This window comes from Telmatherina bonti (assembly GCF_933228915.1).
Source record: "Telmatherina bonti genome assembly, chromosome: 13".
In the NCBI taxonomy this organism is placed as follows: Eukaryota; Metazoa; Chordata; class Actinopteri; order Atheriniformes; family Telmatherinidae; genus Telmatherina; species Telmatherina bonti.
Genome location: NC_136611.1, coordinates 18,655,519 through 18,679,728, shown reverse-complemented (window position 1 = coordinate 18,679,728; position 24,210 = coordinate 18,655,519). Strand labels below are relative to the sequence as shown.

The 24,210-nt window shown below is 38.6% G+C and overlaps 1 protein-coding gene across 1 annotated transcript; it reads right to left on the bottom strand.

The window, feature by feature from the left end:
* Positions 1 to 1,402: 1,402 nt before the first annotated feature.
* On the bottom strand, positions 1,403 to 20,890 carry LOC306764264 (guanine nucleotide-binding protein G(q) subunit alpha). The gene is made up of 7 exons (XM_079251359.1): positions 19,938 to 20,890; positions 12,550 to 12,734; positions 9,469 to 9,623; positions 9,242 to 9,370; positions 7,147 to 7,276; positions 5,986 to 6,139; positions 1,403 to 4,953 (listed from the first exon to the last, which is right to left on the bottom strand). Exons 1-7 carry the CDS (start codon positions 20,071 to 20,073, stop codon positions 4,763 to 4,765), a joined length of 1,080 nt encoding a protein of 359 aa, XP_079107485.1. The 5' UTR covers positions 20,074 to 20,890; the 3' UTR covers positions 1,403 to 4,762.
* Between the last annotated feature and the right edge of the window lie 3,320 nt (positions 20,891 to 24,210).

Here is a 24,210-nt window from a genome sequence, read left to right as displayed (position 1 = left end):
AAGAGGCAGGATAAAACTTTGAAAGGGATTTTCTCTTTTCCTTTGGGAGGCTCTTGGAGAAAAGCGGCGGTTAGTCTGAACCTGAAAGGCTCTTGGATCAACTTTATTCCTGGCCAGAGGGGAGGGCGTGGTAGTGGCCGCAAATAGAGGAGGATAAAATGGGAAGTCACCTCCACAGTCAATACAGTTCGCATAACAATCTTTGCCACCATGGAGTGCATATCTTTATAAGAAAACATTAGGTATGCTCGGCAGCTACACACAGGCGTCAGATATGTATGAAACGGGTAAGAGAGTAAAAACATGCTCCATAGTTCCCACAGTTTCATTGGAAAAGGGGAAGTAGAGTTCCGCCGCTTATGCCCGTACCTCTGCACGCTTTTCTACCCATCTGCCGCTAGGAGTCTGGAGGGTTCACCTTGAGGAGATGAAGGAGAGTTGGAGTCGCATCCCGCATGACCTCATGGCGCATTTACGCATCCTATACGCACATGTGGAGCTGACGAAATCAGGCTTATTCAGGAGAATGACACTGAGGTTTCCAAACCTGAAGAGATGGAAGGATTTCCTAAAACATGAGCGGATGAAAAAGACTTAATCGTATAACCCTCCAGTAATAACATGGTGAATAATGGAGATACTGTCTTATTGTCCAGTACAAGTCAAACCAGAGCCAGGTTTCTTACTATGTTTTCAGAAAACTGGTGAAAAAAAAGGAGAAAAATTAGATTAAACTAACATTTTAGGTCGTTCTGTTGGGAGGAAACCTTGATATGAATGTCCACAGTTTTCTTGCACACATCAGTGCACTGGGACACGCAGGATCTTGTCTAGAGAACCAAATATTGTTGCCTAAATATTTTTTATAGGTTTTGCTTTTCATTTCTTGTAAACCTCAGAGCACATCCAGCCTTGATTTACATATTATTTAATTAGAAGACTCGCTGCTCATCTCTTCCATTTTCAGGCCCATTAAAGGTCTGTAAACTACATCCTGGATTAAATAAACTGAGAGAAGAGTTGAAAAGAAACGCGTTGCTTCATTCAGAAACACGTTGAGAGATTGGGAGTGTATGGACACAGGAAACAATTAGCAAGAAATAACATTGTTCAAAAATCAGTCATTAAATTTCATATCTTCAAGATTCAGACGCAAATATGTCCAAAAGTACTCCAGCTGAAAGCATGTGTAACATGCATCTGATACTTGAGCAAAAAGCAATTGATAGGAAGTAGACCCTAAACCTGTGTTCTATACATTGAAAATGACACCTCAACCATTGACCCACATTGGTTGGAGTTTTTACTTGTTTAAAAGGACAATTCAACCTCAAAAGAACTCCCAGTACTCCCTCAGAGTACATGAACAGGTTTTGGCTCACATCCATCCATCCAGACTCCATTCATACTTTATACATTGGCAAGGATAATTCAGTTTTGTTGCAATTTATTTTTGACTGTAAAAAAAAGCAAAGAAATATCTAAACCGAGACATTAAGCTTAGATTTCAGATCATTTTGCACTTTGTGAGCCTCTTTATTAGCTCTCAGACATACCTGTGTAGTCTGCTAGAACGGAGCATGTGAATTGTTTACAGTAGGATCTTCCCTTTAAATAAGGAGAGTGTAAATATCCACTTCACAACAGCGGGGACACAAGTTACTGATTACTACAAGCCCACAACAACAGATCATCAACACTGATAAGTGGAAACTATAGTCCAGCCTCAAAATATCTTCCCTGGCAATGAGCAGAATCGCATAGACAGCATTTAACTTTCAGCAAAATGTTAATCTGTCCCACTGAGCCATGCTGTTGACAAGTGGCGACTGGAAAAAAATCTTTATTTTCTGAGTATAATGTGAACTGGACAGGAAAATTGACTTGTTGCAGTGGGTTTACCTGCCAAAACTAACCACTGTCAAGTGCAATTAACCAGCCAGCTGAAATATCTGAACACAGCAGGGCCTCAGAGTGAGGGGTTGCTTACCTGCCAAAATAGCCAGGAGATGCCAGCGCGTAGCCAAAAAAACCCGAAAAAAACCACAAAAAAAAAACTGCTCAGTTGGTGGCTGCTAATGATTGCGACACCTTATGAGTAGATTCTACAAAACCTGACGTGTCGGAGCTCTGCTGTTCAAGCCCCCTCACATCAGGCAGTTCAATGCATCATAATGCACTGTAGTGCAGACTTTAAGACAAGAATCTGGTGTGACAACTTTGCAAAAATACAAAGCAAGTTCTGATAACAGTTTGCGCATAATACACTTGTAATGTCCTGTAATTATGTCACAATAGCTACATGAGCTACATTTCAAAGCTGTTCCTTAGCTTTTCTCACAGCATAGAATGTCGAAGCCAAGACTAAACAATCCTCCAGCTGCACAACGGGCATTACCAGCTGCAGGAGCTTCACTGGTCATAAAAACACAGGTGCCTTGCATGAGACTTCAGAGGCACAGTTTGATAAGGCAATATGTACATGTGAGGTGTTGTTAATTGGTTTCAATGATCTTAATATTAAATTAGGTCTAAATTAAGACTCCAAATTCTAATCAAATTGTGGTAACCAAGATGGGAAACAAGCACAATTGAGAAAATTAACCATCCTTCATCATAATAAGGCCAGCTATACTAATGGCCATCACTGACTGGGGACTTAAAACACCAGGTGTGTTTTGGAGAGATGACAAGTTTTTTTTTGGTTTTTTTAGTGTAACATGTGACCTTCCCATTGTCCATGTTGGCTTAACAATACTGATTAAATAAGAAATCCTGCTAGCAAATGTGCTTGGTGATGGGGAGAGGAGTATTCAGGGCCACAAGGTGTGCAGGATAGGCGAAGGATCTTTCATTAAAAGGAGGCTGTGTAATCAAATCCAACATATGGGTATGAGAATCACTAAGTGGTGCAATTTACACCTATTATGCCACAAATACTCTATTCCTGAGGCCAGTTATTAACCTAATTATTATCATAAGCTCTGTGGTTATGATTCAGTCTGCAGTTTGTCATACAAAAGTCAGTTCAACAAAAACATCTAGCGTTAGCACTGGCCTTCCAATTAATCTTATATCTGATAGCAATATTCTTCATAATGCAACTCTGAAGCTGAATAATGTTTCTTTGTTGAAAAATAAAACTGGAACTAACAATAATTTTACATTCTCCTCTTCAAAAAAGGAACAAAAACAAAATATGTAAATAACTTTTTTTTGTCTCCAAAAATGAATTAGCCATTAGACATACAATACAATTACATAGATACATATTTTCAATACCGCACATTCAGTCTGCCAAAAAGTAATGATTACAAAGCCAGCATAGATGCCCCATTATTTACACACACACACACACACACACACACACACACACACACACACACACACACACACACACACACAGAGAAAGTGAGAAAAAGATGTATGTACAATGATTATAGCATTCGTAATTGCACTATGCCTCAATAAATGTAATTTACAGGCTAATGTTTTACAGAACTGTTACAAAAAATACTTGGGAATTGTAAGTTAAAAAGGTGCCAATCATAAACAGGAAGGGCTTACTTTGGTACAAACTGAACGTCAACACTCTGCCCTCTACACAGCAACTAGCCAAATTTATTCTCCACTGATATTCAACTACAACAGTCAAGACAGCCGGGCTGTGATTGGACAATTACAAAGATACAGCTTAACTGTGTTGAAAGAAAAAGAGAGAGCGCAAAAGATTTTTTGGCCGGGGGGGGGGGGGGGGGGGGGGGGGGGTTAGTTATGTCAATCAGTCCCTTCCTTCGGCGCTAATAGCCCTGCCCTTTGCTTCACTCAACACCTCTTGTTTCACTGAAGTAGATAACACAGCTGAGTGGAGTCTGGGGCTTGAGTTGTTTTGGCATTGGCAGTAAACATACACATTACCATAATAAAAAAAGCATTAATGTGGCACAGATGAATGTAATCATTTAATAACGCTGTCTCGTGGATCCTCATCTCTGTTCCCTTCAGTCTGTGTAAAGTGGCTTCCGCCAGTTTCATTCCCCTTTGACATGATAGAGCAGCTGTGAGTTTCCCCATCATCTTGCTAAGGAAATGTCTTTAAAGCCAGTTTCACAGTCAAGAACTTCATGGTTGTGATATACCACAAGCCCATCTCGTGGGAAGAGACTATAAACACTTGTGTGCAGGGAATGTGACTCCTAAGTCACGCTTATTTAAATGGTACCAAAGTTTATGTGACAATAATTAGAATTATAATAATTGAAGATAATATCAAATCAATCTGAAATAATTTAAAAATCACAGTTTATGCCTACTTAACAATACACTTGCCAATCAGTCTGTTAAAGCAAAAAGAAATTTACAAATACAAGTCTCTTACATCATTTCCTGTTGGGCAAAAGCCTTCGATGAATCCTCCGAATGAAATGACAGTTAGGAAGGAGGGTTAAAAAAAAAAAAAAAAAAAAAAGGCAGGAGGGATGGAGCATGCTGCATTTATTATCAGCTTCTTCCCCAACTCTTGCAAATATCCTGGCCCCTCCCCCTGCTTCCCATCATCTCCTTAAATATCAAGATCATTTGTTCACCCCCCAGGGACCAAGAGATCAACAAATGGCAAATAAATTAGTATTATGCAGCCATTAGATGCCGTTTTCCTCAGATATTTCTCTGTGTGCGCGCATGTGAGTGCATTATCTATCTTTTCATAAATTGCGTCAGTCATTGTGTGTTGAGGGTCTGTGGCCACACGCCCTGCCGCGCTCTACACCAGGTTGTACTCCTTTAGGTTGAGCTGCAGGATGGTGTCTTTGACAGCGGCAAAGACAAAACGGATGTTCTCTGTGTCGGTGGCACAGGTGAAGTGAGAGTAGATGATCTTATCGCTGTCTGGATTCAGATCCACAAACATCTTGAGGATGAATTCTCGAGCTGCTTGGGCATCCCTCTGTGGACCTGGAAAGGGAAGAATAGGGTCAAATGTGAGGAAATCAAAGAGAATTAAAGGTGAATAGTGGCTGCGATGACAAACCGTACAGCCTCTGTAATTGTGGTGAGACTAGTTTTTTTTTTTTTTTTAATGTAAACACCTCATTGCAAATCTTGGATTAGCTGACTGGTAATCAGACGAGAACAGTATAACATTCTCATCAGATCAACACAACTTAGTTCCTGCAGCTCAGTTTTAGCCATACGCTGGACAGGAAATGTAGATGCAGCTGTAAGCCACAGAAAAAGGTATGATGCAGGAATGTAAACCGGGACTCTGAGGATCAACAGGAAAAAACACCAAAGAACAAACGAACTGTGTTTCTTTTGCAGACTTTTCCTTAATAATTTATATGCTTAAATCATGTCAAGTTTGACACCTGAGCATCATGTCAACATGGACACTATGGTCCCTACTTAGAGTAAAATGGACACTAAATCAGGTTATTGATCATGTCAGTGTTGCTTACAAGTGACAAGTTGTTCTCAGCTGCTTTCTCATAACTTCTGGTTTTAAAAGACCAAGATGACAGCAGTCGCTTGAGGTCTTAAAACATGCACAAGTCAGCAGGTGACACCAAATAGTAAATGACCTGTACTTACAGTGCTTTTCCACTCATACTGACCAGTCAAAGTGCTGTAAACTACATGGTACATTCATCCATCCACATAGGCACATCAGGGGGTAACTTTGGGTTCAGTGTCTTGCCCAATGACCCTTCAGCGCGAGTCAGGAAGCCTGGAATCGATCTAACTTTCCAGTTGAAAGCCGACTGCTCTTCCTCACGAGCTACAAGCCAACTACTTTCCATTTCATACAACTTCCATACAGAAATGTGCAAATTAAAAAATCTCTGACGGGAGAGTTCTTGGAAATTTTTTTGTCTTCAAGAGTCTTTAAAGGAAACTTCTATCAAATAACTTTGCATACAGAAACTCTTTGCAAACAAACCCCCCCAAGAAAGTCTGAGTGTTTGGTTTCAAAGTACTGCTACTCACCATCGTACTCTGGGAAGTAGTCAACCAGATGTGAGTATATGATCTTCTCTTCCAGAAGGTCTTTCTTGTTGAGAAACAGGATGACTGAGGAGTTTTGGAACCAGGGATACGTGATTATCGTCCTAAACAGAGCTTTACTCTCCTCCATCCGATTCTACACAGAGGGTGTGAAAGGAAGCGAGTAGCGTAGCGAACACAGAGAGAAACAAAAAAGAGACAAGGAGAAGCGCTTAATGGCTTAATTAAACCTGTTTTTCATCCTATTAACAAGAGATTTTTATAAAATATTTACCAATAACAATGAGAAAAGGGCAGCCATGTCACTTAGTGTTAAACTGAACAACATTTTGCAGAGCATTGAAGCACCTTCACCAACTTTTACTTTATTTTATTAAAAAAAAAAAAATCCACTGACATCAGAATATAAAGGACATGTCGCTGGTGTGTCCTCTTGTTGTGCAATATGAACATTTGAACTAACACGTGAGTGCAGACAACACACACATGAACGCACCCACACACACCCATTAATCCACTGTTAACAAACTAACGAACACGCGCATATTCTCTACAGAAGGAGATGTGGCCTGAGGTGGCACCCACAAACGCTGCCTGAGTGGTGGTCCTAATCCAAGCTGGAGGACAATTTCATTGCTGTTATTTTCAACAAATTTTTTTTTTTTTTTTTTTTAAATTAACCTTAGTGACATGACCTTAGTGTCATGTTTTTAAGAGCAAGCTGAAGACTCAGCTCTTCAATAAGCACTTCAACACTTAGTATGGCTGTATTTATTGGAGAATTGGAGAACTTAGCCCAGTTCTTTGCAACAAACTTTATGGTATTAATTCTTTGTATTGTAACATAGGTGATATTATGTAGTGGGAAGAGAGTAAACAAACAGCCTGTAGCACTTCATGCAAGGATCTGCATCCAAGTGGACAGTCCACCAGCACCTTCCTACGATGTCCTCTACTGTTTGATTTGGTGCTTGTGTTGTTCTCACTCATATGTAAGTTGCTTTGGATGAAAGCGTCTGCTAAATGACTGTAGAATAGAATAGAATGTTCTACTTCTGATCAAACAATATAAAACTGTTCCAAGTATCCCATCAATGAGTCACATTGAGATTGATTTTTTTTAATACAAAGAAGATAAATCACCTCATTATCGGATTCCACCAAGACTTGGTCGTACTCGCTGAGCGCAACCAGGAACATGATAGATGTGACGTTCTCAAAGCAGTGAATCCACTTCCTCCTCTCTGACCTCTGACCTCCAACATCCACCATCCTGTTGAGGCAGCACCGTCCAGGAGAGAGAAATGAGTCACTGAGTGTGCTCCATGGAAAAAAATACTTTGACAGACGCAGCATGGCGTTGTAGAGGAAAGGGGAATCAGCGCCACGAGACAGTAGATCAGGTCTATTAATCTACATTTTCCCATAAACCAAATTGTTTGAGGGCTTTATTCGGTGGGCCACATATTTCCTTCCACTGTTACACTTATATATCAAACACAAAATGAACATAAAACATCACATTTTTATCTAAAATCACATTTTCTTAAAACCACAGTAACATTCCCTGCTGGATTTTAGTGTAAGAGAGAAAATGTAACCAGTTTATGGTTTAAAAACTTAATATTTTTCTGGTCATCAAGCTCTCTAAGACTAATAAAAACAAAAGTGCAAAAAGAAACTGCTGGTAGATTTAACTAAGTGTTTTTTTTCTTCTTTCCTCTGCCAAGCATTAGAACCTGGTGGATATTTGTTGAGAAATGACCCTGGGTTCTCCTGGAATGCCTCTGCACATAATATTCTTTACTCACTGAGTAGATGCTGAGATTTTTAATGTGTACATTATGCACACAATAACTGACCAGGGACACACACCTCAGCATCTATTTATCCCTGCATTTACAATTATTCAGTTAATCATCAGACAAAGAAATTGAGTTATTGATGTTATTCTGCATCGTATCTATTAATGGGAAAAAAAATAGACTACCTTTTAAGAGCTCACAGTGGGTCTGGTACCAAGTATTGAATAGTTCAATAACACCTGGTCTAAGTAATGATCTACTCTGCTAGAAAGTATGTAGTTATTTATTGTAGTATTTATGTATTTCACAACTTTTTTCCTAACCCTTTTTCTGACTGCACGTTTGAGCAAAACAGGAAGCCTTAGTTTTATGTTTGCAGGGAACTCCTGTTGTTTAAATATCAGCACAAAAACTTAAACCTAGCATCAAACTGACGTAAAAAATGGTGATATTGCCACACATATTCAACAGCTCCACTTGATAGTACCCGGCAGTACCCGCCTGCAGCGCCGAGGGACTCTGAGTAATGTCTCTCCACCTTAGCAGCACCTGTTCTTCTCCTCTTAATGTTGCCTCAACATGACCTCAGCCCTTCTGCTTCTGTGTTAAGACTGATCCTCAGATGTTTAAGGAGTTTTATGTTTCTGCACATGGCGTTGGCATTGTGTGCGTACGCATCAGTGCTGCAATCCAATTTTCTGTTTTCACTGCCAACATCTTCTCTTTTAAATGTGACGTTTTCATATGAAGCCGGTGTCTTCAACTCTCAACAGTGCTACGGCAGTGCTACGTAGTGTCCCGAAATATCAAGAGTGACTTACAGTTTGGTCTCTGCTATTAAATGATTAATTTACCATTTAGAGTAGTTAAGAGGTGGGTCAGTCCAGGTAGACTGATGGGCTGGTTCTGGCCTGTGGGTCACGAGTTGAATAGCCCTGCTGTAGATCATCTGGGTGAAACTTCCAAGGGACTGTGGCATTAAGTTGTGAATCTTCTACTGTAATACTAAAAGTGTGAGTACAGATGGGGAACTCGCTATGGAATATTCTTGAAAACTGAAAATGAAACTGTTTAACAAAGTTGCACTTTCAGTGATTTATTGAAGTATTTGGAGTTGAAAACACAACTAAAAGAAGATTTGAGTGTTTAAAAGATGATGACTCGCTTTAAGTGCAGCAATGCCACAATGGGAATTTTCACACCAACATTTCCACATTTTTTGAAATGGAAATTTAATTATCTGGTGGGGAAAAAAAAGCCTGTTTGTCTTTCCACCAAATCAAAAGTTAAGTTTAGTCGTATTCTGCACTTATACTCTGAAGTGTAGAACGCTGCAAAGTATGTTTCACTAATCAGATCCACTCTTCAACACATCGCTCGGACCATAAAAAATTCACAATCCTTTTTTGCTTTTTTTTGGGTCAAATTCTCACCTAAATATGACGCTCTGAAGATCAAATGGATATTCAATAATGCCTGTAGTTGGGACTCGAACCCTCAACACATCTTGTTGGGTGGGAAGATAGGAGGGTACAGCGATGCGGTCCAGCGCGTTCAGATAACTAGAGAGACAGGGAATAAAAAAAACCCAGGATTCATTATCGTTGGAAAACTTCACCATCAATTGTCGGACTTCCTTTATAGTTTTAATTTTGCTCACTATTTTGTGGAGTCTGAGAGCTGGTACTCCCTCCGTCGATCGTAACACTCCTGGATACCTGGGTCATTCCACAAGCTCTTGATTGCGTCTACGTAAGGATTCCCAAGCATGGTGACCTTTTCTACGTCCACCTCTCTCACAATGTTGGCGTTACCCTGATGAAGAACACATCCGAAAAGAAGTTTATGCAACAGCACAACACATGAATAAAACTTTTTCAATAAGATTAAAAAAAAAAAAAAAAAAAAAAAAGTCACAGCACAGGTCGTGAATCCTAATCATCAATTCTTCAGTTTTCTCACTTATTGACATTTTCTAAACTCAGAAATTACTTTGTACCCTGAGGCTCAGCATGGACTGAATATCCAGAGCTCAAATCCCACCGGAGGTTTTAAGAAAATTAAGTTGAAAGTTTTGCTGCCTCAGATTCTTAATAAAAAAAAATCTCCTTTGTCCCATGTTATAGGGACCGACATGGGCCTCAGCGCTGAAACAGTTTCACACACAGGTTGAATTCTTGACATTTATGTTGTGGTTAACATCACTTCCACTCAGCAACACTGAGAAACTCTCTTTCTTATGTTAAATGGGATTTTAAACTACATATTAAAATTAAATAGGAAACATTCCCACATGTGCAGTAGGAAGCAGCGTATGGTTTTGACAGGCCACTTTAAAACAGATAAGCATTGCGATAATATTTTAGCATCAGGGTTTGTTGGTAAACACTGCACATGGCAACCACCATGAGAAAGATAAATAACTCTTATTCATTACCTTTCACTTTACACAAGACAACAACTACATGTTAAATATATAGTGTGCTGGGATAAAACATACAAAGATAATTCTGAAACTGTAAAAATATGCATAAAATATTATTTTAATAAAACTTACAATAATTATTTTTCCCAAAATTACTTTTAACACATAACTGTCAAACAGCTTTAATGCTAACATGGATACACAGCAGTAATGTTAAACTGCTAATGCAGACCTTAAAGGCCAGCAGCAGGGCATAAAATGTGGTTTCAGTCTTCAACAAGAAGAGTTTAGAGAGTCAGCTACACAATCTGAACCACAAATGGGCAAAATGTGATGGTCATGATGGCTGCTCGATTGGATGGATCTGATGAGCCTGCAGTCTACGATAGAATTACTGTAAATGACCAAGAAGACAGTAAAAACATACACAGACAGCTTTCAATTTCACTTCCTTTGTGATGTTAGTGACCTTTGTCAAACAAACACTTCCCACTGACACCTTATATAAAAACAGAGGAATGCATGTTTGGTACAAATAGCTCACTTGGCAGGACAGATCATTTGATCTTCAAAGTTAGTATCTGTATCAATCAACCATTAATTAAACCCAAATGGGGATGATTTTCCATTCACTAATTAAATCCTAGCAGGCTGTGTGTTATGCTGTTCTACAGCACGATGATGACGTTTCATACTCTTCTGCAAAAATCACAAAACCCTGCCAATACACTGACTGACCGGCTTAAACACAATCTTTTATACCCTAACTAACCATCAATCTACTAGCAGTCACATTGTTTGTATGTAAAATCATTAAATAAACTGCTAATGGAGAATTAGACTTTTTAATTTTTTTTTTTTTAATTTGGCTGCTGATGAATATTTGTTGTCAATGACAAAGCAAAAAAAAAAAAAATCACCCCAGAATTTCATATTCCCAACTCTGAAATCCAGAATAACATCACAGAGTGGAACCTGATTTAATGTACAAGTTTGGAGGAGACAATAACCTGAGCTGAGTGCTGCGAGGTGTTTTTTCCTTGCTAACCTCACAAATCACTGAATGGTATATTTCCAGATTGAAGGAGTCTAACTCAGTGACACAGCTGTGTTTCTGAGTTGATACTGTCTTCTGACACCTGAAGTTATTAAGCTTTGCCTTCAAGATTGATTTCAACATGCTATTTATGATCTCTATGAAAAGCATAAATATAAATAATTAAAGGACAGCAAAATATAACTTTCATTAATCATTGCTTTTGCACCTCATAACTATTATTATAACTGATCATAACAGAAGTGGTTAACTAAAATTACTGTGGAATGAAACAAAAAAAAAAACAAAAAAAACACTAAAGACTGTTGTATTGTTGTGTTTAGGGAGACTAAAACAAACAAAAAGGAAATCACTTTCAGCATAATTCTTAAGAAGCATACACATAAAAGAAGGGAAGCGAAAGCGCGTTTGCAGACTGATGATCCAGCACAGACCAAACAAAGTTGTCATGCGTGGCGTTACTACATACACACTTGGTGAATAGGTGTCCATGGTCTGGCTCTCTTGTTTGACTGGCTGCTATATTGCAAATTTAATGCATAATGAAATTTTGGGACTGAAACCGTTTCCTTGTGAAGATTCTCAAGCGGTGTATGTCGCTGTCCAACGAGCAACTAAACAAACATCTAACCAAAGTGTGGCCTGGCACAAAAAGAAACTGAAAACATGTGGTCACAGCTGACACCTGAACTGGCCTGATTAATAAAAAGTGTTGCCAAGGTGACAAGTCCTACATGCCATTTCCTTTCAATCATCAAGAGCACAGGGAATAAACTACAAAAAAGAGGCCACTGCAGCAGCTTGTGAAGCTAAACATAACAAGTTCAACATAAAGCACAAAGATGACAAAAAGACAAAAAAAAAAAAAAAAGAAACGGCGTTGTTCAAATTTGGTTGAGTAGAGTACATTCTTCTGGCCGGTTTGCATGTGTGCATTTGTTTGCATATGCAGAACATACATGTGAATTTGAGTGCACGCAAAACATGCAAGCAAATACAAATATATAAAGGGTGTGATGGAGCGCTGGAGTGCTTTAAGGACACAGGAAGTGTAAAAAAAAAACAAAACAGGACAACAGGAAATGATTATGGATGGCTGTTCGCAATAAGATAGATGGCACGCTAAAAATATGCAACATGCTCTGTTCATTTCGTAGAGACTTGCTCGCATTCTCTCCAACTATTCGTCACCCATAGCTTCCACTGTCATTTCTGTTAAAAGAGGATTCACACGGATTGAGTGAAAGGACATCAGTTACCTTGTTGTGCTCGTATTTGTAGGGTATCTTAAGAGTCTCCATGGCTCGAATCATGGCCTGCATGGCTGTGAAGATGTTCTGGTAGACCAGTTTGGTGAAACCCCTTTTGTCCTCGTCGGAGTAACCAGCGCCATGGATAATTCTCATCTGTTTGATGAATGTGCTCTTCCCACTTTCCCCAGTGCCTGAGAAAGCAGACAGGAAAGAGGACAAAGAGTTTATTTATATAGTAGGTTTGTGCTGGGTTCCATCCAGCAACACAACACGTTTGAGTGTGTCAGTGTTCGTGCTCTTCAAATCAACATCCAGCCACTTTGAATTTGCCAGGACCTCTATGAGCCAACACATAAGCAGCACCGTTATTTTACAACAATTCTTTATCGTATGGTATCGCAGCATGTCAGCTGCAGTTTCTGTCAACATTCAGAACCAATCTCATTTAAGATCCCCATGAAATATTTTCATGATCAGTATCTGCCCCAGGAGACATATTTCTGTTTACTTTGAATTTTTTGAAGGAAAAAAAAAAAAAAAAAAAAAAAGGAAGGCTGACGTGCATGCCAATTTTTACTTGGATACAATTAAACTCTGATTGCAAAGAAAAATTATACATTTATATTTTTTCTATATAGTTGTGCCTGCTCAAGCCTGTGTAGCTAACCAATCAGAGGAGACTAGGGTGTTCTTTGGGTCCAAAAGTCTCCCATCAACGTCTTTAAAATACATTCTTTATAATCTCTACTTCTATAAAGGCTTGGTTACCATCCTTCAAAGGTATGTAACCTATTGCAGTCAGATTTCAAGTATCAACCTCCTTTTCCATGTCTTTGTTGAAATACGGTCACTGCAGGAATTTGTAAAAATTGTGACCTTAAGAGTTAAAAAAAAGTATTCAACAAACCAGTTGGCGGCACCATTATGTGCATGCTCAGTACTTTTAAAAAAAAAAAAAAAAAAAAAAAAAAAAAGTATATAGGAAAGAAATAGCACTTTGTCAGCAGTTTCATGGTAACTTTAAGATTCAAGCATACGCAAAGGCAAGAGGACGCATTTGTAAAAAAAAAAAAAAAAAAAAAAACTGCTCTCGCAAAGCTCCAACAAACTGTCTACATACACATACAGAGAAAATTTAATATACAAGGTCTAAATATCGGCTTACTATCAGCAGCAACTGAGTCACTGAGTTACAATCTAAAATCAATTCAGTGATCTAGCATTAACCCCTGTTTGAGGTTGATTTTTATGGATCAGTATCACATCTGAGGTAACCACGCCAAGCCTCTCATTGCACTCAGATAAGAAAAAAGCGAAGAAAGAAAGCTGCTCTTTGTCATGGAAAAACCCTTTGTGTTTGTACAAGTTATGCATTTCAGAAGCCCTTAAATCCACCAAAGCACCAGCAGTGGCAAGTCCCAACCTGAAAAAAGATTCAACTCAAGAGTACAGTTTTTTACTTTACCCTTTTAGTTAAGCATTGACATATTTTTTTCACCAATGTACTTGTCAACATGCATGACACGGTCTTTGTTGTCAGCTCTGATCCTGACTTAACAAAAGTTCCAATTATTGGGACGAGCTAGAGTATTTCTGTACAGCAGTGTTGTCCAAAAATAAATAAATAAAAATTGATACTCAGATACTAATCAATACTAAAATGTAGTATCTAGTTAGTTAATAATTTACATTAGTATCGATACTTAAAAGCCACTCATGGAACAACCACGCCCAACCATTTTGATCAGGCATGGCAGTGGGCAGCCCCTCTCCCTACAGCAGCTACTTGGTGGACCCAATATTTACACTACTGACGCACTTTCAAAATGGCAGCAGCCAAAAACAGGGTAGAAATACTGTAAGTAAGATCGTTGTTTGGAGTTTGAAGCGATGCTTCCAGATTTACGCGCCGATATGAATCCAAACAGAACGGCATCTTCCATGGAAGCAGATGATGCGCTCTGGATTGTTTTGGATTATCTGTGGAGTATCAGGAGGTGATAAAGTTTCAGTTTCCTTTCAAACAGTTTCCAGTGTCCAGTATAACCGCTAGCAAAAGTTAACTATCTGCCGGGTTCTGACTTTGCTCCTCTCTGCGCTTCACCATTGTCTAAGTTAAAAACGCACTCGTATTTTCCATTGCTTTAAAATAATACATTTATTTCACACTGTTGTCTTTACTTATATTTATATTTTTAATCCTATAAACTGTGGTGTTTTTTTTTGTTTTGACTTTGATTTATTAAAGAAATAGTTTTTCCCCTCTGTAGTATCAAAAACAGTATCATGTATCAAGCACCATCCTTAGTATTGGTGTTGAGTTTGAATTTTTAGTATCATACCAATCCTACTGTACAGTCACTAAACAATTATGTCGGGATGACAGCAGAAGACACCAACAGGAAACTCAAACTTGCAACGGTAAATTCTGTCTTCAGGATGAAATTGTAAAGGATGCCACTATGTAAAAAAGTCCTTTAAGATACTTCCACTTCTGCCAAAATATAAATTCTACTTGGCTTTGCAAAACGTTCCCACTGCTCTCATCAGTCGGACAGAGAGATTCACAGTGATTGTGTAGCTGAACACTTACATGTTTATAACAGATTATATGAACAACTTGACACTAAAATGTTACAATATTCTTAATGTTCTTCAATTACAGTTACTCTTGTGACTTATCTTCAAATCCCACTTGTTGCTATCCCACTTATCTGATTTTGTCTGTGTATGTGAACTAAACGTGTGGATGTTAAAGGGGGCAGGATATCAGAAACTAGGTCCGATGGTCTCTTAAGGATTGGAGATGACCTGTGCCAGTTTTGTAATTGAGCAATTTTAAAATTAATTTATCAGATGTAGATGAGGCCGATAATCATTTAGGTTGAACCCATCTGTCTTTCAGACATGAATGACAATCCATGAAGTCATGTCTATATCATATAAATGTATTATTTAGTCACAGTTTTCTTTTGGACTGTTTTGACCAACAGATTGAAACCCAGAACATTAAAATTTTGTACTGTGGGGACTATATGTTTTGCCCCATGAAGAACTCCACAATGCATTACCACCATGTAAAGAGACATTAAGAAACCCTACAATGTGGCTTTAAGTTCAAATGTGCAGGAGATATATGTACCCACATCTCAATTGTCCAACAGTGATAGCAGTAAAGTACTTTTCTCATGTTACTGTTCAGCATTGACTTTGACTCTCGGATGTCGGATGAAAAGACTCTTAACAGCATCTGTTCTAATAGCTGCATTATAGTAATTAAACAAAGGTTCCCAGTGAGCAGGCAGCTGTGATCTTCTGTCCTGTTGCTCTAAGAACCTTGTGATCAAACATCTACTACATGGAACTGCTTGTCATCAGGGTTCACACTTAACATCCGATGCCTGAATGACAGATTTTCTTAGAAAAAATGTGGGGATCTTAAATATCCCACAGCAAAACAGGTTTGCAAACTTAAATGTTCAGCCAATGCAGCATCTGCTTTCTTTCACACATATGGCTTTTTTTTTTTTAAAAAAAACCAAAACAAAAAAAAGCAAAAAAAACAAAAACCAACTTATTTTATAAATAGAAAAAAAGGAATGAGGAGCTTATTTGTATGTTACCCACTTAAGGTTGTTTAAATGTAAAACATGTCATTTCTGCCACAATATGTCTCAATTAAAAACTGTACTAAAAAATACAGTTTAATGACAGCATATAAAAGTGTGATGACATGGGACCTTTTTTTCCCTCATCACTTCAGGTGTTAAAAAAAGCAAATAAAAAAAACTTGATTTCACTGATATGATCTATTACAGCTTTACTCGCCTTACTTAGTCTTAAATACTCATTTTGTTTCAATGTATAGTTTTATTCAAGCCATAATACCTGAACTGTTGTTAACGAGGCATCAGGTCAGTTAACTAGGCAGACAGCTACTGTACTGTACCATTATGTGGTGAAGGCAGCCATGGGAAAGCCATGCGAGTTAATAAAGCTTAAAAACAAACCCACCCTAACTCACAAATGTGTGTGCTGAATCTAATAATAATGCTATCAAACATGTCACCTCAGCATTAGCAACAGGGCCTCATCAGAGTAGGTTTGTACAGCATCAAAATATACAATATATCTATGAATTCATGCTATTTTATTGCTTTGTTGCAATATGGAAAAACAAACCATTAATGTAGTTTTTTTGTTTTTTTTTAAGTAGCCTGTGTGGCTGACTACAGGAGGGACAGGAGATATAACACTGGCATCAACCATCTAACTGTATGGATTTGTGGATTTTTCTGGGCTGGGACATTGTTGAAAACATATCTTAAAATATTAACTACACAAGTCAGCAAAATATAGAACAGTCTCGTCTTACACACTACTTTTCAGGACTATGAGATGGTCTGATTAAGATGTCTTGGTCATTAATACAGGTCTTCCTTAATAGACACCAAAGAGCAGAAGATTACACAATAAGAAATTTGACATTTCATGGGAATAAATGATTAATAAAACTAAAGAAAAAAATCACTAAATTCTCTTTACACAAGGAAAAAGTAAAATACCTTATATTTAAAAAAATATGTCTTTTCTTAACCTTTTTTCATGGATTGGGTCCTTAAAGATTAAAACACCTATAAGCTCTATATGCTATTCACACTTGAGGGTTGTTGAAGCCATATGAATGTGACTGTCTCCCACTTGTTAATTGCCAAACTACAACTTATAAAATCTGGAACTCCTCCCCAGTCAAGTTTAAAACTAAAAATGCCTTTTGGATGAGAGGTGAAGTATTTAAGAGACAGAAAAGCACAGTTACCTTTGAGTCAAGCTTTTAGGATGTTCAATGATTGTTTTTATGATGCAATGCTGCTGGAGATCAATATCAGTTGCTTCTCGCAGAGAGGTCCTACATCATTGGTATTCCCCTTCAAATATCTTTCATTTTCTCACTTTTTTTTTAAATTTAAAAAAAAAAAAAAAAAACAACTCTAAGTCACTGTACAACTCTCCTCATTACACTTGATGCTCAACTAAAGTGTCCCAGTCTTGCCTTGAATGGGCCGTATGAAAAGGACATTTGACTTTTCAGCATGAACTAAAGAAGATGTTTACCTGGCAGCTCTTCATTCTACAAAATCTCTTTTCACTGTTGCTGGTAATTTCTTTCTGGTAATCTGTTAAAGCCAAATGAGTTAATTTCAATGCATTAACATCATTACTTTAAAAGCTCTTAATGGATATTAGATGCATAAAAAAGTGGATAGGTTACATGCTAGCACTGCTCTCACTTACTCTGTTGTGTACATTTCAAAATATACAGTTCATGTTGACAGAGCAATTAGTGGCTTTGAAATATTGTGCGTGCAGTCTAAAAGCCAAGGCAATTTGTTTTTTAAAAAAAAAAAAAAAAGTCATGATATACAATCCGAGGAAAACTTCTCTGAGATAAAAAGTCTCCTGCGGGACTTGAGCACCAAACTCTCCAATCAAGTTTAGTGCTCAAGTCCCGCGGGAGTCAAAGCAATTAGTGGCTTTAAAAACCCATAAAGCACTTAGGGGTATAGAATATGGGTTATTGGAACCAAATAGAGCACACATAACTTCCTTTGGTCAACTTGACCACATGAAGTATATACACACACATGAACATAATTTCATAGCAAATCACGAGTTACCTACCTAATAAATGATATGAGTTCTGGGTTGTATATTGTATGTGTGTGCGCTTTGCCATGTGGATAAATGAAGACTGTTGTCTTGGTTTAGCCCTGACCGTCTCACATTTCCCAATCATACTCTAACAAGTCTCTCCATGCAACATCGAACTGCAGAAATCTGCATCTTAAAATCTACATAAAAGCTGGATCCAGTCAGATCTACTTGCCTGCAACTTTATAAATATTGAAAGATATGCATGAAAATGTTCAGCTCCCCTTCATGGACCTTACAGCATATTTTGTAGGACCCCATATTAAAACACATTAACTGTAAACATCCCCTCATTTGAAGCATGCTACGCTGAAATATAATAGCTCAAATTTACAGCACAGTGATTGGCTGATACAACACAAAATCAGGCATTAAATATGAAAGAGTCATTAATTATTTGGCATAGATGGTCAAATATTGTGCAGCATGAAGATGGAGACTCATTTAAAACATACAAGGTAATGACGCCTGTTATGTTGCCAGTTTTGCACATTTTTGTTGAAGTGATCGGCTGTTCAAGTGTTTAAATAATGAGCAAATTGTTGAGTGTTAGAAGAGATTAAGGGGCAATAACAATGCAGTCTTTAACCATACTTATCCAGGGTCCTGGCAGTGGCAGCACCTTCAAATCCTTTAAAGTGGAATTAATACATCTGTTTGCTGAGGAAGCCTTCAGTAGACAAAACAAGCATGGAGAGGTCTAAATGTTCAGCTTTTGTTACACCATTTCCTTTGTGTCTTTTCTAAGGAAATCAGAAAAGGGAGAATTGGATCAGGAAGAGAGACTTTTGGCACTATTGCATAGGACCACAGACATCTTATGGGCTTAATGGGCTTTGCAAGGAAAATCAAATTAAAAACTAGATGGTAAGTAGATGGCTTGTTTTCCACACAATTCTTCAGTATGACTAATACTTTCAACAGACTCCCCTCCCAACACATTGTAAGTGTACAGGTACCAGGATTAGAAGAGAAGTTCGCTGGAACTATGATGAAGCCACGAGACACTGACAACAGAGTCAAGGAATTCCACTCATTTCATTCGACTTACTGTATTTCTCTGTATAATGCCATAGTGTGGTGTTGGATTTTAATGAGTTTGGGGGGGGGGGGGGGGATCTAAATTAGATTAATATAACTATTTAGAGGTGTTGTCACAATCACAAGCAGGTTTCAGCAGAGGACAAAAGGCCCCTGAGTTTTGTAGAGAACTGTGATATAATCATTACCATGGTTCGGCTTTAAGCTGCAAAAGTGTCTTGATTACACCCAATAAAGCGCAGACTTTGGCCCAGCCAACATTTGTCATAACACTTGGTCAGGCCTTCCAGTCCAGGCTGCACATTTTAATGCTGGGCCAGTAAAAAGCACGGAGGGTTTAAAAAAAACAAAACAGAGTGATATGCATTTGTTTCCTCATACTAATTGTTCCCAGTTATTCAAATAAGGTGGTTTTGATACTAGAAGCCATGCAGGCCATTGCTGGGCAGCATCGCCTCCCTCTGAGCGGCCAAATCTGTGCACTCACTCCTCTAACACTGATATTTTAACCACCCACTTCCCAATTTCACCTAGACGAGAAGCCCCATTAGTAGACGCCCCCCGCAGACAATGGCTTTTTATTTCCTTCAGAGAGGAATTTGGGTTTGCACCCCCTCCCATCCCTCCTCTGCTGAACTTACCGAGAAGCAACAGTTTCAGCTCCCGGCGTGCGTCCCTCTTATCCCGGCGGAGCTGCCTTTCGATCTCGTCGTTGATCCGCCTGGCTTCCTTCGCCTCCTCGCTGAGGCAACACGCCATTATGGATTCCAGGGTCATTCTCGCTCCTTTTCAAAACACGCACTTTTACGCTTCTTCCCCCCTCTTACTGAGTCATCCAGATTTCACATTTGTTTTGGGGAGGGGGAATAGAGGACTGTGAAAGCCAAATAACGTCCTCATGCAGGCCTGCTTGTGGTGGAATAACGCGTGGACGCCCTTATAATGAGTCTGAACAGCTTTCAGATTGTGGGAGAGAAGGAAAATCTGATATATGAAAAGCTGACCCCCTCCCCCCCGTTTCGGTTCGCTTTCTGAGCCTCCCAATAGCTTCACAACAGTCTCCAAAGCGCTTTCAAATGAATATCTGTGCAGTCTTAATTGGTTTAATCTGCTTTTCCGTCTCAATATGATCAACAGATCCTTTTAAGACACATCCTCCGTACTGCTCTGTGTGATCTCGTTAAGCATTGTCATCTGTGCCCGGCTAGCCTCTCTCTTTAAAGTCCTGAATGTTGATATTTTTCAATCACTGAAATCCCTTGTTTCCAAGTTGCCAGCAGTGGAAGAGGGCGGCGAGAAAAACACATGAAGCTGTCCGTTTATTTTCCAATAGCTCGACTCCCGGGCGTGGTAAGGCAGAATATGGCGGACTTTCACTCCAATCCGCTGGGCTGGGATACAGTACAGTTATCTCTCTCTGTCTGCTCCAAAAGCCAAGAAAGCCACTCATAACAACGTATTTCAGCCACAACTCTCGCTACCGACAATATGTCCCTGCTTGGCTTAAAAGGCGGCCATGTCCGTGGCTATTCGGCGGAGTGAAATAAAAAGAGACCCACGCCGTGTCCCCGGCCAATCTTCCCCTTTCCCTCAGTTCTCTTCATGTGTTTTTATTGCAGAGGCCATCCACTCCTCTGCTGGCAGGGTGACGTCGACCTCCCATCGACCAGGGGGAGTGTCACGTCAAACAAACGCCACACAAGTATTTATCCCCCCTCCTCCCTCCCAACCTGTGGAGTAGAAAATGCGTGCAAATGGTCACAAAGAGCCCACAACTCCGTGGATAGGGGGTGTGAGAGAGGGAAATTCCACCTGCATTAAATGCCGTTTTACCGCTGACTTTGAGGGTGAAATGTTGGCACATTGTCCAACTTAAACGTCTTGTCAACAACTGGAAAACACAAATAGCTTTTTTTTTTTTTTTTTTTTTTTTTTTTTTTTTTTTTTTTTACCTTTTATAAAGCACAACGTTTTAGTTAGTGAATGCATTAATGACTGTAGGGAAAGTTCAGCTTGAACAATCTGTGCAGCAGAAACAATAACAAGTACACAAGTATGCAATCAAATAGCACTGCAGTAAACCGTGAAGGTCATTATGTTCTATTTTTATTTAGGTGTTCATTCAACTCCACAGCCAGTGCAGGAGCCACAGATTGTTGTGCTACTGAATGTAGTTATGGTCTACATTAAACTAAAACTCAAAGGCTCTATTATCTCAACCTTTTGAAAATTTACTGTGTTGCTGTTTGCCATTGGCTAGATGAAACATAAGACCTTCTTTCCACTGACTTATATCAAGAGCCCAATCCTTGATTTAAATTCAGCTGTATTTATGTTTGTTTGCTTTGTTGAAGGGATTGCTGAAAGACTTTAACAAAACAGTATAGCAACAGAAATAGGGAGGTGTCTCGACAAGATGAGAATCCTGAACTTAGCAGAGACACATTTCACAGAGGAACTGTATACTCCATCTTGTCCTGCACAATATGTTGCCACTAACTCAATCGATGGTTGTCAAAACCAAACTGAAACAACTGTTAGCAAACAAACCTAAAATCTGTCAAGTGCCACCAGCTTTTCCAGCACAATAGACCTCATAAAAGTCTAGGGATCCTTCCACTGAGTAGCTACCTAACAACTGCAGATAATGCAAACTGGCCCTCGCCTGTATTAATGCACTGATGTACACAAGAAAAACAGGTCAACCGTCAATCAAATTATTCTTAAAGCTCCACCACGGACATTTGGATTTTCAGATTTTCACATGTTGATCTGAAGGCTGATTCAGCATCCATCTCGCATCCTGACACTTCTCTGCTCTCTCTACAGCCAGTAAAAGCCAGTCTCATGAACAACCATAACCCCATATTTACCCATCAAGACCTCTAAACCACAAACCCTTGAGACATGCATACATGACACATTCACATTTTACATAGAATGTAAAATGTTTTTACATCAAGGAAAGGAAGATACTGGAAATTTTATTAAAAATGTTAAGCTTAAATAAAAAATAAAATAAAATAGTCATTCTGAAAAATATTCCACTAAAAGCTTTACTAAGATAAGACTAAAGCTTTTCTTTAAAAGAGACTTGAGTTAGGACACTCAGGACAGGACAATTTTCCATGTTATTTGAACAAATCTTTAAAGAGCCCAGAAATGGTTTTAAGAGTGTTTCTAAAATTTGCTTAGAGTGGTTTACCTTCCATTTGTGGATGCAATGATGAGCTGAGATCATGGAAAACTGTTTTCTGAAGTGTTCCTGAGTCATTGCGGTAACTCATACAACACAGTTGTACCCATTGTTAATGCAGTACTGTCTCAAGGCTTGAATATCCCAGCCATTCAGCACTGGTTTTTGGCTTTGTCATATGCATAAAGGACATGCAGAAATTAGATGCCCTATACATATTTCTCCAGATTCTGCAAGTCCTTTCAGCAATTGATTCTTTGCAACACAAAGAAATGTTCTTCTCAAATAATCTTCTTAATCTCAAAGCATTCTTTGTTTTAATTCCTGCATGAATCAGGATCTTATTTGCTCTTTTCTCACCTAACCAAGTTACTGACCTATTGACAGTTAATTTTATTGATCATGAGTGTTTAAATGATTTGCAAATCATTGACCATTTCTTTTTACTGAAATTTCACATAGTATTTTTAGAAACAGATGTGCACAGGTGAATAAATAAAAAATGTAGATATGCATGTATGGATTTTCTTTGCTGAATACTTGCCTATGTAAAGTTAGCACAAATTGTTGGAAATGTATGCGTGGTACATCACTTCTCTCTGCACAACACGCCCTGCACTATAAAATCCAAATTACAGTGAAGACATTTTAGAGGCTGCCTTTCGTTGAGTCATTCTAGTAAAATGAAGTGAGCTAAATGTGCAAGACAAGATGTTATTTTATTATTAGTTATCATTTGAAAAAAATAATCTTGGCTCCATTTTTATTGTGGTAACATACTTATTCTCTTTGGTACAAACAAGACATTTGGATTGAGGTCATCTCACAAAGGTATTGAGCAGTTTAGACTGTAGCCTAACTAAGTGGCCCATTTCAACCATTGAAATGGGGACATTCCAGTAACACAGCACTTAATTGCATGTACTGCATTTGTTTGAATCGAGCACATGAAGTTGAGGCTGGTCTTATCTTTGCTGACAGTGTCAGGCGGGTAGAAATCAAAGCTACGCTGAAGAATCCCAAGGCATGACATGAAAAGGAAAAATTATGTTAGCTGTTGAGAGACCTGTTGGATTTGACCCAGGATTACAGCCTGGGGTGTGAATGGTTGTACCTAAAGGTTGACCAAACTGCTCTGAAAGGACAGTCAGCTACAGGTCAGTAACATTTTGATCTTCTGACTTCCATCTCTATCCATAATCAGTAAACAACCATAAAAATTAGATTCTGTTCATTTCTAAAGAACTGGGCAAACTTATAAATTCAGCAGGGGATTAAATACTTATTTCCCTCACTAAACATACTGTACATAAAAAGTTCATTAAGGTTTTACACCAGTATATTATTCTCCCATTAAGATGACGTTTCTTTCAGAAAAGGCCTTGTATATTTCAGCAAGATTATTCTAAACCAGTGACTGCATCCATCACATAAGCATGCTTCACAGGAGACAGCTGGCCTGTCTGCAACCCATACTATTCACCAACAGAGAACATTCATCATGAAACAAAACAAACAAACAAACAAAAAAAAAAGAGCGCAACAAAAGTTCAGGATTGTTGAGCAACTAAAGACAAAACTCCAGCAAGTGGTCTCTTCACTTACCACACATTTACAGGCAGTTGGGAAGAGAAGAGATGAGAATACACATTTGGTAAACGTCACTCTGTTACCAAATTCAAAATGAGGTGAAATGTCTCAAGTGTTCTGATATGGTG